The 17,637-nt window shown below is 40.6% G+C and overlaps 1 protein-coding gene across 1 annotated transcript in view; it reads left to right on the top strand.

The window, feature by feature from the left end:
• Positions 1-17,305, top strand: part of ADGRV1 (adhesion G protein-coupled receptor V1) — a 538,587-nt gene extending 521,282 nt beyond the window's left edge. Inside the window, exons 87-89 of the mRNA XM_032403550.1 lie at positions 2,893-3,084; positions 5,523-5,700; positions 16,192-17,305. Of these exons, the coding sequence (XP_032259441.1) occupies positions 2,893-3,084; positions 5,523-5,700; positions 16,192-16,310 (489 nt within the window). The 3' untranslated portion in view covers positions 16,311-17,305. The remainder of the gene's footprint in view (positions 1-2,892; positions 3,085-5,522; positions 5,701-16,191) is intronic.
• Positions 17,306-17,637: the final 332 nt, after the last annotated feature.

Raw genomic sequence — 17,637 nt, 5'->3', positions numbered from 1 at the left:
GGGTGGCTCAGTCTGTCAAGAGACCAACTAGTGATTTCCGCTCAGGTCAGAACCTCAGGGTCCTGAGATCAAGCCCCGCCTCCGCTGGAGCTCCCCAAGGAGTCTGCTTGAGATTCTTTCCCTCTGCTCCTCCTCCAGCTCACACACGCACGCACTCGCTCTCTCTCTAGTAAATAAATAAATCTTAAAAAAAAATTAGTGAGATAAGCAGCCAAAATCTCCTATACTTATTTTGCCCTTTGATGATGTTAAGGGCATCTATTAACTCCTTTAGACATTATGATCTCATTTGTATCTCACTGATGTTTGCTAATAAGTTTAAATTCCTGAATCAAAAAATTAAAAATTGGCCATGGTGGGTATGGTTCATCCAGTTATAATCTAACTAAAGACTTTGAAAGCATTTTTCATCTTTGTAGTAGGAGATCCAACAAAATAATCAAAACAGCAGTGCACAGAAAGAATTTCCTTCAGTCAGCCTTCCCTAAGTAAAGAATAGGAACAACAGGTGGATTATATAGGTCCTGCCTCTAAAAGAGTTAACCCATTATTTTATAAGAGATTGTTGTCTTTGTGAGCAGCTTGAGAGTAGGAATCAGATGTTTTCTCTTTGCATCTCAGTGCCTGGCCATGCACAGAGTGGGTGGTCAGCATATTGGATTGAACACTTGAGATTCCAGATTCTCTCTTAAATTATTTCACAGACCAGCATACAAGGGAGAGCCTGAGATTTAACATGCAGTGTTTGGAAAAGGAACTTGTTTTTACTGTGAGATCAGAAATCTCCACAGCTCAGTATTTTGGATAATGAAGGTCCCTTTTCTATATTTGCCCAGCCTGGGCTGCACACAAGTAAATGTCACATTATCTGCATTTAAACATTCTTTTCTTTCCATTTTAACAGTGTTTATGTTTCCTGGGGTACATCTGAAAGATTCCAAGTATTTACTGTATATGTAAATATTCTTTTAAGAAAAAAAAAACCACATGTAGTTTTCACATGCAAGTTATTTTCAGCAGGCAGTTCCTTTCCTGCAGCACAAAAGGCTAGATATAAAAACAAACGAGAGAATGTGCTGTTTTAACAAATGGGTCCTTAGAGATGGATTTTAAAGCGTGGTTTTGTTTCCTGATCTAGCTTTTACCCTATCACTTTGTAACACTTAGAGAAATCCTGAAATAAATCTGTGACATTCTCACAGTTTTAAGGCTGACAGTTTAATTTTTTTCCTGTTTTGTCTATTGCTTCGGCCAATGTAATTAGGTCATACCCATGTGAAAAATTACTTGTACAAGAAAAATTTTGGATGTGTATGTGTGTTTTCAGGAAGATTCGTTTCTGCTAATGTTCACATCATCCTTTGCATGAGAAACTAATTCACTTACCCTACATAATTTAAAATATAAATGTTGAGTAAAAAAAAAAAAACACCCTAATTCAAAAGGAAACAAATGTTTCTATTACTTATTTTATATTGTGGTTAGAGTAATTATATTTAGCAATATTTTTAGCAGAAAAACCACTGATTTTAAAACATATTTGTTAGTTATATAGATTGGATGCCAACTCTGGAAGGGCTCATTCTAACAAAAAGGGGAGAAAGACCTAATTTATGGCAGTATTCTAGAAATGGCAACGGAGCTCACATACTAGCATGCCCATCTTGCAGACTGTTCTTTAATTTCATTTTACATTAAAAATCTGTTGTAATTCTTATGCCTTAAATATTTTCTAGTAGATTTTTTGCTATTTATACCAGCAGATAAAAGTTTCAAGCCCATGAGCATATTATTTGCTTTATTGCTTCCATACTCCTAGAAATGTCACGAACCATGGGAGAATGCAAACGTCACCAAATGAAGATAGTTGTGTCTTATGAAAAATGTTAATATTAACTCCTTTTCTTCTTTAATAAACTGAATGTCTTGCTTTCATTTTTGTGGATTCGTTTAAGAATTTTAATAACTAAGGAGATTCTTACTTGCTTCCAAAACTTAAACACCAGGATTAATAGACACAAAAGCCACAATTTAACATATTTTATTGGCTGAGTATAAAGGTCAAAATTACCAAGCGTTATAGAAGCACCATTAGAAGTATACAGTAGAACCCTTGTAGAAATCATGAAGGACAGCCAGTGTAGGCAACGTCTGGAACACAAATACAAAATTCGAGTTGCTCTCTGTGACGGAAGCAGAGCAATTGTCAAGAGTTGGACTGGGTTGCAAAAGAATTTAAAGGGCCAGCAGATCTTTTAAGAACTTAACAAGACAGCTTTGTTGTCTCCCGTAACATTCACTGAGAAGCAAGGCACGCTAAATATTAAGCAATCCACAGAATTCCCCCGAGTCCCTACCCAGTGATTGTGTTTTCAAATGAAATAGTCAGTGAGCCAGATAAACAAAATCGGAAGGCTCAATTAGGGCTGCCCTTCTGGGAGTCCACAAAGTGGTTGGAGCATTAGTACCTCACTTAACCATTTTGCTACAAAAAAAAATGAGAATAAGTGAGATCAATGGGAAAAGAGTAGTTTTTTGGAAGGCGAGAGGTTTGCTTTCTAAAAAGGTACACGGCTAATCAGATATACTTCTGAAGTTCTGTTTTCATGTATTAGTAGGGCTAGATTTCAGAGTCACTTGGGTTTTAATCAAGGAAAAAAATGATTTTTTAGTGAGAGGGCAGTTTTCCCAAATAACGTTGAATAACTTTTTTGTGACATTCAGAAATTTATAGTGGCCTCTTGCTAGACTTCTAACGTGTTCTGTATTTCCCTGCTTCGGGTAGAATTTGGAGACGGCTTGTAGAAAATCGGCTGTGCTTATAACCACGTTTGTTTTTCAGCTGCGGTAGCCAGATTTCCTTTAACAAGCTAGTGTTATTTTCTTTTGCAGGGACTTTATGTTTTTGTGGTTTATTTCGTTCTACACAACCAGACGTGTTGCCCTATGAAGGCCAGCTACACAGTGGAAATGAATGGACACCCAGGACCCAGCACAGCTTTCTTCACACCAGGGAGTGGCATGCCTCCTGCTGGAGGGGAAATCAGCAAGTCCACGCAGAATCTTATCAGTGCAATGGAGGAGGTGCCTGCCCTTGCCCTTGCTCTTGCACTTGCTCAAGCTCTCCCCCTTCCTCCCCCGCCCTCTCCCTCCTTCCCCACCCCCCTCAAGAAAGAGTGAAAGTTAAAAGGTACCATGTGACTTTTAAATCCCTTTCCTACCAACAGCCTCTGATCTGTGGTATTTGATTGGCTTACTGTGGTATCCTGCCTGTTATCTAATTCTTTTTCTTCCCTGTGCTGTGAGCTGTACTAACCAGCAGTTTGTACTGGGAAGTCAGTGCATAATTTGTCACCGCTTTCTTCAGAATCATCCGAATTTAACATGGCAGTGACTGAATCTGCTTCGGAAATGGTTTTTTTAAACACTGTGCTCTTCCTAAAAATACTTCCTCGGCTCTCTTTCTTCACCCATCCCAATTCATTACTTCGATCCCAACAAACACTCAGTGAAAAGAAAATACGCTAAAACTCTTTTTAATTTAAATACCCGAAAATATTTTAGGACAGAAGCTTGGAAGAGGGCTTCAGCAGCACTACTAGAAAATCTATCTAGAACGTCCTCTGTGAGATCCACCTCCCATTCCCCGTCGTTTCGCTTTCCTGTGTCTAAATCACAGTGCCACCAACCTGTCGGTAATGCTACCTATAGTATTGGGACCACCGCTCAGATTTTTAAAACTACCTGAAAACATTTGTCCAGGAGGAGATGGTATGCAGGTCCCTGACCAGTTCTGTACTGCCTGAGGTGTGCTTGCTTACCATTCCTTACTTAGCTCATATTGCCCTCTCTGTACTGAAGAGCCAAGGGGAGCAGTGCCAGCGTGGCTCAGTGGGTTAAGCTTCCGACTCTTGCTTTCCACTCAGGTCATGATCTCAGGCTTGTGAGATCTGGCCCTGCATAGGGCTCCCCGCTGAGCATGGAGCCTGCTTAAGATTCTTTCTCTCCCTCTGCCCCTTCCCCCACCCTCCAAAAAAATAAGAAATAAAAAAATAAAGAGCCAAGGGGAACAGTATTTGTGTTTGCATCCTGAAAAATGTCAGGAAATCAAAATGCATCTGTCTAAAAAGGTAATGGTTTATAGATAGTTAAATAGGTAAATAGGTAGGTAGAGAGATCATCTTACCAGTGATATTTTTTGTCCTCCATGTTAATGTAGAAAGGAATTTTATTCATGTCAGGTTAAAATTAAGGTAAGTAGGTGATCACAAGTCAAGTCCAATATTTAAGAATTTTAAGAATTTTGGTACCCCTAAATGTTTAGAAATCTGATACCATTTCTATATCCCCAAAGTTCTTAAAACAGAATTACTTTCACATCATAGTTGATATCAATAGAAGTGGTTATTTTTAGAACTAGCAATTCAGGAGTGAATCTTAAAAAAATTTTTTTGTCTTTTTGATTGTTTACCCAATCTAGCATTTGTCTAGATCTGAGCTGTACGATAGCCATTAGCCATGTGTGGTTATTTACATTCAAACTAAGTAAAATTAAATAACATTTAAAATTCAGTTCCTCCCTCACCCTGGCCACACTCAGGTGCTCAGTAGCTACCTGTGACGTCGGTAGCTGCCATAATGGAGAACGTGGATATAAAATATTTGTATCATCACAGAAAGAGCTGTTGGGCAGTGCTGGTCTAGATATTCAACTTCTTAATGAAATATTTTAAGGTTTAATCTTCTCTCAAATGATCTCCACAGTCCTCAGGTCACTTTTCTCAATACAAGGCATCCCTGCAGTCTCCCAGAAAACCTTGTGTTGGGAGGGAGCAGCTGGGCCTGAGCCGCTCCTTGAATGTTCATGTGGGGTGTTGCACAATGGCAGACCCTTAAGTGTGCTCTGCATTCCTCAGAGGCTTGGAATTGGCCTTGATCCAGCTGTCTGTCGATGAGGGACTATCAGAGACATTCTAGGAAGCTCTGCAGAGAAGGGAAGGCATGAGGAAAGGAAGGACTAAGGGACTGGTTATCAGTGACCAAGAAGGACATGAATATATTTAATTATTTCAGGTTAGAACCATCTTTTAAATCATTTAATCCAATGATTATGTGAATCTTTATTTTATAACTGGAAGTTTTACTTCCCCTACCCTATTTTATCCACCACCTCACCCCCCTCCCCTCTGGTTCTTAAATTCTTAACAGTTTTCTTTCCATACAACCTACAAAAAAAAAAAAAAAAGTGTTGTTTGGGTTAAAAAAAATAATTTTCTTTCCCCACACATGACAGCATCGAAATCTACAAGTAATTCTAATAGAGAAATTGTTTAGAATCACCAGACTGAGTTGTCTCTGAGGACCAAAGGTAAAATTAAAGGTCTTAATTCTAAACAGTTCAACAGTACCTTCACGTGGTCTCTGTATGAGAGAATGAGAATGTGGTGATAAAGTAGATATCAGAGTAAATATGTATGTATTGATATTATTGTTTCTGTTGCTCCCCACCCTACCCCAAAAAGGTGCCTGCTGACTGGGAGAGAGCATCCTTCCAACAAGCCAGTCAGGCCAGCCCTGACTTGAAGCCAAGTCCTCAGAAAGGCGCCACGTTCCCTTCCTCCGGAGGATATGGCCAAGGGTCACTAATAGCTGATGAAGAGTCCCAGGAGTTTGATGACTTGATATTTGCATTAAAAACTGGTATGTATGAACCCACCAACCACATTAGAAGTAGGCACTCTTGCTATGTGGCAACTTATATCTTCTTCCCATGAAGTTGCAAAAGAAGTACAGTCAGTCCCCCTTAGCACATCCTGATTCTCATGACCCATTCCTAATCCCAGCCAAACTTTAGGATATTTTGTTCTTGGCACCAAATATAACACAACCTAAAAATAATTTACAATTTGCTGTTAAGAAAAAGGCATACTCTAACTAAATGTAAATATCTCTGTCCTGGGATCTTGATATAACACCAAGATACCACTGAGACAAGTTCAGTATTTTAAGACGATCTAGTAGGGATCTCTCTCAGAGAGTTTCGCCTCTGACCTGCCAAAGAGACCTGCCAAAGAGACCTGCCAAGAGACCTCTGACCTGCCAAAGAGACCTGGCACCAAAGAGAAGCAAAAAATGTCAAAGGCAAAATAATGGGCCACATGTAGTTCTACTGTTTTCCAAGCACCATCATATATCGTATTTTACTGGCTTCTCCTACATGTTCAACCCCACTCATCCTGTGACCCTAATGGATGGTTGTTTTCAAATCAAATATGCAGAGTTCTTTTCTTTTCTCTTAATTTTTTTTTAATTAAGTAAACTCTACCCTCCAATGTGGGGCTTGAACTTACAACACTGAGATCAAAAGTCACATGCTCTACCAACTGAGCCAGCCAGGCACCCCTGCAGTTTTTTTCTTTTATTTTTTACTCAGAAAAATCTCAGACTGCCACTGTTGTAAAACTTTTAGTGAACTTTTCATTCCTAGATGTACAAGCAAGCAAGAAGATATGTCCATACTCAGATAACCTATTAAGATAATTATTCAAAATGCATTTTACTGTATATACCTATATTAAGAATAGTGGTTGGCACTTGGAAAACTTGTAGATATTGTTGGATAATTGAATGAATGAATGAATGAATGAATGAATGAATAATGAAACTTAGAGTTTACTTGGAGGAATAGACATTCACACAAACATGACATAAGAAAGAGTAAGTAATGAAAAGAGTTATTAATTATTGAAGAGATCAAGGAAATTTTTTTGAACCCTCTTAGTTGATTCTTGAAAAATATGTGGTTTTAAATAGTTAAAGAGTGGAGGAAAGACATTGCAGACTGAGGGAGTAGAATCAGCCGAAGCCCTTAGCTTACAGGTGCATGGCTTACAGGTACTTGGAGAGAAGCCGCACTGCAGTATGGCTGGGGTAGATGGGGAGTGCGAGCCAGGCAGCTGGAGAAAGGCCTGCAAGGTAATTTACCTGCATTGTTAATAATTTACTGTAGTTCCCCAACTGGGTTTCAGTGAACAACCTCCTTGTGATATTTATAGTCATCCTCAATGGGAGGATCCTCTGACTGAGTATATTTGGGAAACTGCAAAGATTCACAATTCACATTAGCATTTAGCAGCTCTAAAAAGTCCTAGAGTAAAGAAACCCACTTCACTTAATTTAACCTGGTGTTTCCGGAACACATTTAGTAATAGATTCATTTTGTGGGAGCAGAACACTTGCTGGTATTTTACATAACATTAAAATGCTATTCAGAAGCCATGCTAAGGAGTGGGATTTTTATAGAACCTAGTGAGCCATGGAGGTTTTTGAGGAGAGGAATGGCATGTTCCCAGTGGTTTTTGAGGCAAAATAACTCTTACAAAAGCATAAAGAATAAATTTAGAAGCAAAACCAGAAAGGCTGGGAGATTATTACAATTGTCCAAGGGAATGAGGTTCGGGCCTCAGATTCGGGAGCAGAAATGAGAAAGAGAAGATGAACACAAGAGGAAAGCTGAAGGAGCACTAAGAGGACAGTCAGCAAAGGCTCCTGCTTCTCACTTCGGTGGCTGAGGAATTGTATCAAGAGCATTTGTTCATTCATGTGTTTTGGGGGAAACTGATGAGTTCAGATTTGGAAGTATTGTTGTTAGGCCTGGGGGCTCTTAAATATTCAGGGTTGAAGGATCTTAGCTAAGGGTTCAGGGTTGGAGGTATTGCTTTGACATGCGTCAAGGCAGAGACTCTTTTCAAAGCTGTGGGGATGGATGAGTTTGATCTTGGGAGAGTGAAGGAGAGAGAAAAGAAGTAAAGGAAAGAGGTGAGGAAGGGAGGGGAGACGGAGGAAGGGCAATAAGAAGAGCATCCTGGATAATATCTCCTTTAAAGAGTGAATAGGGGTGCCTGGGTGGCTCAGTCGGTTAAGCGTCCAACTCTTGATTTCAGCTCAGGTCATGATCTCAGGGTTTTGCGATCGAGCCCAGTATTGGGCTCCGCACTCAGCGCAGAGTCTGCTTGAGATTCTCCCTTTCCCTCTCCCTCTGGCCCTTCCTCTCCACCACTATCCATGCTTGCTCTCTACCCCCACCCCTGGAAAATAAATAAATAAATAAATAAATAAATAAATAAATAAATAAATAAATTTTTTTAAAGAGTGAATAGAAGAGGGTCCCATGGAGGAAACTGCAGCATGGTGAGAAAGAATAAAGAGAGAGGAGGTTTCATGAAGGAGGAAATGAACAATTTCCTAAAATGCTCAGTAGTGTTAGGACTAAAAAGGGGCTTTCAGATTACTAATGATTCTCAGGGAAGATTATGTCCCCAGCACTACAAAGTGGTCAGTTGTTGATGTTGGGACACTGGAAGCATAAAATGAATTCTTGCAGCATAATTAAATTAGATGTGGGTCCTATATATGTAACAAGTATTAAATGCATTCAGTTCAGGAATGTATGGAATGACTTGCTTACTTATAGATAAGTTTAGCATTCCTTGGAGCTCACTAAACTTGTTAGGAAGTAAATACTTAAAAAGACCGAAATAACAGTCTCTAACATTGGTTCCCCCTATTTTTAGAAAAGGTACTATAATAATCAAGCACCACCCCCAAGACACTTCATCATAGAATATGGTCAAATTAAAGGAGTTCACATGCCATTCCATCTACAGCTGAATTTACAGTTGACACATAGGCCCAGATTTGGCCCAACAGAGGATTTTGTTTGATTCTCATAGCATTTTAATGTTTTTTAAGCCCAGATTTCAGAGATATCCCAGGGCACCTCACAGTCTCAGTAGTAGAGCATGTGACACTTGATCTCAGGCTTGTGAGTTACAGCCCTACATTGGGTGTACAGATTACTTAAAAAAAAAAAAAACCTTAAAAAAATTTTAGAGCTATCCCATAAAAACCCAGAATTTCTTTTTTTTTTTTTTAAGATTTTATTTATTTGTTTGACAGAGAAAGAGATGGCGAGAGTAAGAACACAAGCAGGGGGAGTGGGAGAGGGAGAAGCAGGCTTCCCACCAAGCAGGGAGCCCGATGTGGGGCTTGATGCCAGGACTCTGGGATCCGGACCTGAGCCGAAGGCAGAGGCTTAATGACTGAGCCACCCAGGCACCCAAAACCCAGGATTTCTTTTAAAAAAAATCTAGCAACAGAGTGCTTAAAATCTAGCACAATCTTAAAATCTCCTTGATTGGAGTTGAGTAATGGCTACCCCTCTGGACAGAGCATGAGCTCTTTGTTGTCCAGTGCTCACCAGACCTGTGTCGCTGGTCTGTGCTAGCCGACCTGGCCTCCGTGACATTCGGGTTTGCAAACCTTGATCTATCACAGGTCCATTTTAACCATTGGCCACTTCAAGTCTGGTACTGGGAACAGTGGGTCTTCTAAGTCTTTTCATTTAAACCCTTAGACAACTTTGAAAAGCTATGTAACCCTTTGCATATATTTAATAAACATCTAAAGATTTTCATCATAAATTGAAATAGTATCAAATAATATAACTTCTGTATTATAAATTTTAGTGTTTAAAAATGAAAATTTTACATTATTCTTTTAAACTAATTCAAAGGAGTCTAAATATCATAGCAATTTGATATCCATTATTATTAATTTCTCTTTTTTTTAGATTTTATTTATTTATTTGAGAGAGAGCAGGGGAAGGGGCAGAGGGAGAGGGAGAGAGAGAGAGAATTTCTAGCAGACTCTGAGCTCAGCATGGAGCCTGACTCGGGGCTGGATCCCGCGACCTTGAGACGATGACCTGAGCCAAAATCAAGAGTCAGACGCCCAACCAACTGAGCCACCCAGGCGCCCCATATTCATTTCACTTTTAAAATACATATGGAGCAGACTTTTCTCTTACAATTGGAAATTCTACATCATTGTCTTTTCTCCTTGAACTTATATTTCCATTCCACTCCACCACAGAATTTTATCCTAATGTAATATATTTTATGCTTGAAATTCATTCAGTCTTCACTCACTCAGAACAACTTCTCTCCAACAAAACATGTATATAAATTGAAACTTAAAGTTTTCCTGTGACCATAAGGCTATATATAAAGTGTTAAAATTTTTTTTATTATTATCATTATAATTATTATTAGTCTACAATTGAATAAATCAACATTAATTTTTAAAATATTAAATGTTTTGAGGAGCTCCTGGGTGGCTCAGTCGGTTGAGCATCCGACTCTTGATTTCTGCTCAGGTCATGAGATCGAGCCCTACGTGGGGCTCCACACTCAGTGGGGAGTCTGCTTGAGATTTTCTCTTTCTCTCTCTCTCTCCCTTTCCTTCTGTCTCTCCTACCCCACCCAACCCTGAGTGCTCTTGCAAGCTCTCTCTCTAAAATAAATAAATCTTTTTAAAAAAATAAAATAAAATATTAAATGTTTTGCTAAGTAATTATCAAAAACTCACCACAAGAGTGCACATGCAGGCGCTTGTCTGGCTCAGCCAGAGGAGCATGTGACTCTTGATCTTGAGGTCATGAGTTCAACCCCCATGTTGGGTGTAAAGATGACTTAAATAAATAAACTTTTTTTTTAAAAAAAGCACACATAGAAGTTAAAGATCTAGGAATACATTTTCTTAAAGTTGTCCTCATACCACCCTGGACCCTTTGAAAAACCTTCATGTACCAGAAGCTAAAGGAATCCCATTGCTTCAGACGCTTTATAAGAGAGTTCAGGGGCACTGACCTGGAGCATTGTGTGGTATTAGATTGTGAGGTGGGATGGCCAGCTCAGTGGCTAGATTTTTATGTTGATCAAAAGCTGACAAGATTCTAGAATATGTCAAGGTTGGAGCATATTGGGCTTAGAAATAGGATTTTCTTCACAGAAGGCTTCTCCCAGAAAGACTAATCTGATTCCCTGTCATCCCTTAGCTTCCTGTTTTTACCTCAGGCCAAGGACACAAATGTCAATGCAAACATTTCTTTATCAGAAACTTCAAATGATTTCTTTTTCAGTCAGAAGAAAATAAATGACAAGTCCTTGAATAAAAATGAAAACATTCAGAGTCAAGGCCCAAATACTCAAACTCCTCTAAGAACTCATTAATAAATTTCTCTTTCAGATAGATCACATAAAACCACAATGACTTATTTAGCTTCAAAAACTTCTAGAGACCAGTATGCTAAACAAAATTAAATGGGCATCGAAGTGGAAGAGCAAAATTTGGAAAGATTTTTTTTTTTCCTCCCGAAAAAGATTGAAGGAGAATGATCTTTGTATCACTATCACATTTGAAAAAATCTGTAGAAAATAGGAATGGGCCTTGGGATCAGAGAGCCCTGTGTTGGCATCCTAGTTCTGCAGTCTGCTATCTGTGTGATTTTCAGCAAGGGACTCAAGGTTTCAGTTTCCTCATTTAGCAAATAAGAGTTATTATAATTAGGGGCGCCTGGGTGCCTCAGTCAGCTAAGTGTCTGCCTTCGGCTTGGGTCATAATCCTAGAGTCCTGGGATGGAGTCCTGCATTGGGCTCCCTGCTCAGTGGGGAGTCTGCTTCTCCCTCTGCCTCTCCCCCTGGCTTGTGTTCTCTCTCTTTCTCTCACTCTCTCTCTCAAATAAATAAATAAAATCTTTAAAAAAGATTGTAAGTTTTCATGGAGGTTAGAGATTGTTAATGTAAAGAATCTATCAGTATCTGGCAGAGTTGAAGTTCAGTAGCTCATTGTATATATTATTTGTTGGGTTCAGCTTATTGTTATGCTTAAAAACTATTTTTTTAAAGAGTCTATTTATTGGCGTGCCTGGGTGGCTCAGTCGTTAAGCGTCTGCCTTCGGCTCAGGTCATGATCCCAGGCTACTGGGATCGAGCTCCGCATCGGGCTCCCTGCTCCGCAGGAAGCCTGCTTCTCCCTCTCCCACTCCCCCTGCTTGTGTTCCCTCTCTCACTGTGTCTCTCTCTGTCAAATAAATAAAATCTTTAAAAGAAAAAAAGATTCTATTTATTTATTTGAGAGAGACAGTAAGAGAGAGAAAAATCACAAGCCGGGGGGGCGGGGGGAAGGGTAAAGGGAGAAGCAGACTCCCCACTGAGCAGGGAGCCCAGTGCGGGGCTCCGTCCCAGGACCCTGGGATCATGACCTGAGCCAAAGGCAGACTCTTAACCAACTGAGCCACTCAGGCACCCAACTTAAAAACTATTTTAAATGTTCGTAATGTATTCTGAAACACCTGGTGTTCATTGCACCATGACTAGTAAGTGAAGTAGAAATGGGGGTGGGGGTGTAGGGGCTGGAATATGAGCCAAATAGGTTTGCAATGTATTCTACAGACAAAGTTGGATACTCAAAGCCTAGGACACAAGGAAGTAACACAATTAGAACCGCCACAAGAGGCAGTATGGTGTAGAAGAAAACACCTTATATTTGGGGTCAGAAGACCATTGGATATCTGCATTCTGTGACTTCCCTGCTGTGTGACCTAGCAACTCAATGAACACGTCTGATTCCCAGGCAATCCCTGCATCTGTAAAACAAGACTAATAATCATCCCTTTCCTAACTAAAGCATGTTAAAATGTTGAAGAAAGGAGAGGCACTAGACGAATGTAAAATGTCACTTCTAGTTCCTTTGCTGTTACCTTTCTGTCTGTTACAGGGAAAAGTAACCATTACTACAGTTACTGGATTTTTCTTGAATTTTTGGCTTAAAATTTAAGCAGAAAAAATACCTTTAAAAAACATCAGGATACTCACTGCAAAACACCCTCCCAGACCATTTATGCATTACAAAGAGACTAGAGGGGTGCCTGGGTGGCTCAGTCAGTTAAGTGTCTGCCTTGGGCTCAGGTCATGATCTCAGGGTCCTGTTATCGAGCCCTGCGTCAGGTTCCCTACTCAACAGGCAGCCTACTTCTCCCTCTCCACCGCTTGTGCTCTCTCGCACACGTTCTTGCTCTCTCTGTCTCTCAAATAAATAAATAAAATCTTTAAAACAACACCAACAACAACCCCCCCGAAAACACCAAAACAAACAAACAAAAAAAACCAAGAGCAAGAAACCTGGGGCTTTGCTCCCAGTCTGTCGTGTTATTACCATGTGTAATACGGGCCTTTTCTGAGTCTCAATGAGGGATTAAGATTTGAGTAATATGCATTTATTTCAGCTGGGCAGAAACTGAGAAGGAAGAGGAGCTGGGTCATATAGATGTGGTAATTCCAGGGGAGGCTGTATCTAGAACTTCCTGACATTTCACAGGGCTCTAAGCTACTAAACAAGCTGGTGACACCCCTTACTTGTAAAGCTGCACCCCATGTTAAACCTTCCAGCCCAGTTCAGTCTGTCCCTTGCTGTCTGCTCAGCAGGCTTCCAGCACAGAACTTCTTTCCAGCATGCTTTGTCAAGATGGCAGGCAAACACGTCTGTCTTCCTAATGAAATTTGGAGCGGGCAGACACGAAGTCAGTGGGAGCTGGTGATGCTCGTTCTAAGCCCACTCTGCCCTGATGGTAATCGTGGTGTCCTCCCTGCTTCTCTGTAGTTGATCCCATATTGAGCAACTTTGTTATGTAGCCCTTTTGTTCCTCCTCAGCTGGATTAAGCTGCTGCTGGCTTCAGGGCCCCAGTTACCTTCTCCTTATAGAGTGGCCAGTGTCTTTCCAATCCACTGAGGTTCTTCCAAGTGGGACAGTTCCCCTGTTCCTGGGGCAGAGAAGCATGGGCCTTTTGTCCTTCTGAGACATAGTTACCTTCAGGGGCCAAGCAAATACCATGAGTGATTCAAGAGGGCTGGATGAAAACAGGAGCAAACAGAGGGTAGTGCCAATTCCATGTTTTTGGCTTTTTTTTTTTTTCAATCCAGAAAATGCAGGCCTAGTGTTGCCCTCTGCTTTTTCAAGAGAATCTGATTTTTTTTTATATTAAATGTCTTAATTTTGGCAACTAACTAAATTTTTAAAAATATTGTCATTGGCAATATTCTAGTTCTTAACCTAAGGAAAGAGCCCATGGTGTTTGTCACACATTTTGCTCCATGACACATATACATTATCTGGGGAGATACCATATAATTTATCATCCAAACCAGGGCAGTTTAAGAGAATAAAGGGGATGTGATACACATGTTTTTCAGGTATAAACTAGGACTTTTCTTTTCACATACTGCGTCCCCCACCTCCCTGTTTTGAAGGAAGGTGAAAGAACGATCTGTGGAAGGGTGTGAAAATGGGCCTCGAGGGATGGGCAGGAAGACGCTCAGGCTGGAATTAATGTGGCACGTGCAGGACCAGATAAGAGAGCTGATCACTTGGAGGAAGCTCTCCAACAGGCCCGGGTTGAAGTCTGTCTATTTGGTGGGGTAGAGTCCGATTAGGAAGTGTGCTGAAAGCCAGTGCAGAGGGTTCCACACTTGATGCAATTGGCCATAGGAACTGTTTGTTCTTGAACAGGAGAGGACGTGGAATGCGGAATGGATCCGAGGAACAGAACAGGCAGTAAGGCTTGGAGGAGACTTTGGTAAGAGCTAGAATGCAGAGTATAGTTTATTAATACACTCAGCAAACATTTACTGAACACCCACAGTGTGCTGAGCACTGTCCTATGAGCTAGATGATGTAAAGATATGAGGGACATAATGCAATGAGGCAGTCAGATGTTTCCAAAGAGAATCGTCATGTTTCTCTGGGTAGCAGAGGTAACAGCTGAGGTGATATTGACAGGAGGAATGGGGGTGACCAGATTAAGGAGGCAGGGGGATAAGATGAGCATGTCAGGCAAAGGTGGAAATAGCAAGACGTCAGGCCAGAGAGCAAGCGGGGGTCAGGCGGATGGTATGGGCCTGGAAGCAGGGCTGAAGACAAGGCCTCCAGTGGTGACCTGGGAGGAAGAGATTCGGGAGGAAGCACGAGAGCTCTCTGGAAAAAGCCAGCAGATCAGAGGATGAGATGGGCAAGTGCAGTGTCCCAGAAGCAAAGGGTGGAGATGGGGTTTCAACAGCAGCCTTTCACAGAGAGGTTGGGAAAGAGGGACCCAGAAGAGGGAGGGCTTGGCTGGAAGAAGGCAGTAGTGGGCTCCTGCTCCCATCCCCAAATAGGTTAAGAAGAGTCTAATTTGCCATCTTCCCACAGCTACCGACTCAGCAGCCCTGCCTTTCTCAAACAGAAAGGGAAGTCTCAGCCACCCAGCAACTGGTTTTTCATTTGCCTTCTTGTTTGCAGAGTCTAGTGCCCTGCAGAGGGGGAGGAGTGGGAGCGTAATCTCTGGTGATTCAACCCAGCAGCACACCCTATGACCACATCCCCGTTCTGTGTGTGTGTGTGTGTGTGTGTGTGTGTGTGTGTGTGAGAGAGAGAGAGAGAGAGAGAACATGGGAGTCTGTGGTCCTCTGCGCATTAGGGAAGAAAAGAACTCGGTATTACTCTCGCACAGTGTTAAATTCTCTGAATTATTCTGAGCTGTAAAAAGAGTAGTGAATAGTGGAGCTTCCTCAAAACAGAGATTCTGGGCGCTATCTGTAATTAACAGCCAGCCTTGTGGGATTTGTGCATGGATCTGTTTTGGTACTGTGTTACGCCATTATTTTTATCTCAGGATCAGATCGGAGTCTTTCCGAGCCGGGGTCTTCTGGGCGCTGATACGACAGCATGTGTTGTCAGTGCATGTTTTTCTTCTCAGATCGCTGCCCACAGGGAGTCTCAGCTGAAGGACCTACTAGGTTCAGTACACGTGGGGTTGGAGACTCAGGTTTCTAACAGCAAAAGCTACCCTCCTGCTGAAAAATTCTCATAACCTGCCTGATCTTTTTTACTTTAATAAGCTCCCAATTGAGAAATGCTGTTCTTGGGAGTACGTTACACATGTCAACCAGGTAGAAACAGAAAAGGTTGAGAACCCAAACTTGTGTCTTTAGAAATTACTTTTCACTTCAAAAACTACCAAAGGAAATTTTAACACAGGCTTATAATTGTTAGGTATTAATAATATTTAGTCAAGGGGCGCCCGGCTGGCTCAGTCCGTAGAGCATGCAACTGTTGATCTCAGGATGGTGAGTTCAAGCCCCTCTTTGGGTGTGGAGCCCACTTAAAAAAATAATAATGATGATATTTTTTCGAAATGTACAGCTCACTATTCACCAATACAATAGAAATAAACATGTGTCAGCTTGATGTAACTTGACCCTTAATTCACTGCACTAATGGTTGGGAGTTTTGTGTTTATTCTTTTTCTATTACAGGTGCTGGTCTCAGTGTCAGTGATAATGAATCTGGTCAAGGCAGCCAGGAGGGAGGCACCTTAACTGACTCCCAGATCGTAGAACTCAGGAGGATACCCATCGCCGACACCCACCTCTAGCGCTTCAGTAACAATTAGAATGATACTTTCCTGTTTGTATTGGCTTTGTGCTAAACTCTGTAAGTTTTATACACACAGCTATATAATAGGAACCTATGACTTGTGCTGGATGATTAACCCAGAAGTGATTGTTGTGTTTGGAATTTGAACTACTTATCTTTGTGCAACCTGAAAATTCACTGCTATGATGAAAGTTTATATCAGTTATATAGGATGCACATATTCCAAGAATAGTAGTTGTTTTTTAATCATCTGACATGGCTAACATTGTTTAATAAAAGTAATAATCAATAAAAACAATAGAACCCATTTGACATCACACAAGCTCATTATTTACAAGGAAATGTTGTGTATGAGCAAAGAAACACGCTATATCTCGATGAGATCAAGCACCCTGTTTCTTCCAGGATTGATACACGTCATCCAGATTTAAGACTTCACAAGCTTCTAGAGGACTTTCATTCCTAAAAACCATACAATTTATTGTCTGTTGAAGATTCTGCACCTACGTGTTGATGGGGATACTGCAGTTTCATAGTCTTTCATCCAAAGTATGTATTTCTGCTCATTATGAAATTAGGGATCTGAACATTTTCCAAAATAAATGTTCTGTTCCCAGTTAAAAATAACCACTACATCAAGCACTTCAGCACAGCTAAGAAGAGGAGCATTCAAACAGTGCAGTTTGTTTAGGAGAAACATTTCTTGGTTTCGATTTTTCAATCTTTATCTCAGAATGAGAAATCAGAAAGTCTATCCCAGAACAAACACTATTGTGTTCGGGATGATTTTATTGACTATGGTTCCAGAAGAATCATTAGGAACAGAACACTTCTGTCCTAGGGAAGCCTTTGTGACCTTCTGTTTTTGAATTCCTCGGTATTTTCAAGAGAGTCAGTAACATCTCAAGAAAAAAATTAAATAAAAAATAATTATCTAAGGCAAAAATTTTTTCTGTTAATAATTTCCTTTAGACCCATCATTAAAATATTCAAGTGCCCTATACTCACTGTTAAGCCTGGCTTTATTCTTTATAAAACCTGAGCAGCATTATTTATCTTGATAAATTATTAAATGACTATTCTCTTCCTGTTAGTCCTCCCCCACTCTTGTCTCCTCTCTCTTATATTGAGTGTTCATGGGTGGATTGTCATTGTAGGTAGAAAACAAAAGCTGCACAGCAAAATCAAACAGCATGACAAACAAAGCTCCATCCTTGGTGGAGTTTTAATCCTTTTTATGAACTTTAGAAATGGTGGTAAAAAGATTGCATTTACCTTAAGTGACAAATAAGTTAGTTGTCTCACCCGACAGCACTGCTCTGTAT

The sequence above is a fragment of the Phoca vitulina genome, unplaced genomic scaffold (assembly GCF_004348235.1).
Source record: "Phoca vitulina isolate PV1807 unplaced genomic scaffold, GSC_HSeal_1.0 scaffold6, whole genome shotgun sequence".
Lineage (NCBI taxonomy): Eukaryota > Metazoa > Chordata > Mammalia > Carnivora > Phocidae > Phoca > Phoca vitulina.
Note: the sequence above shows the minus strand (reverse complement) of the source record. Positions and strands in the feature narration are given on the sequence as shown.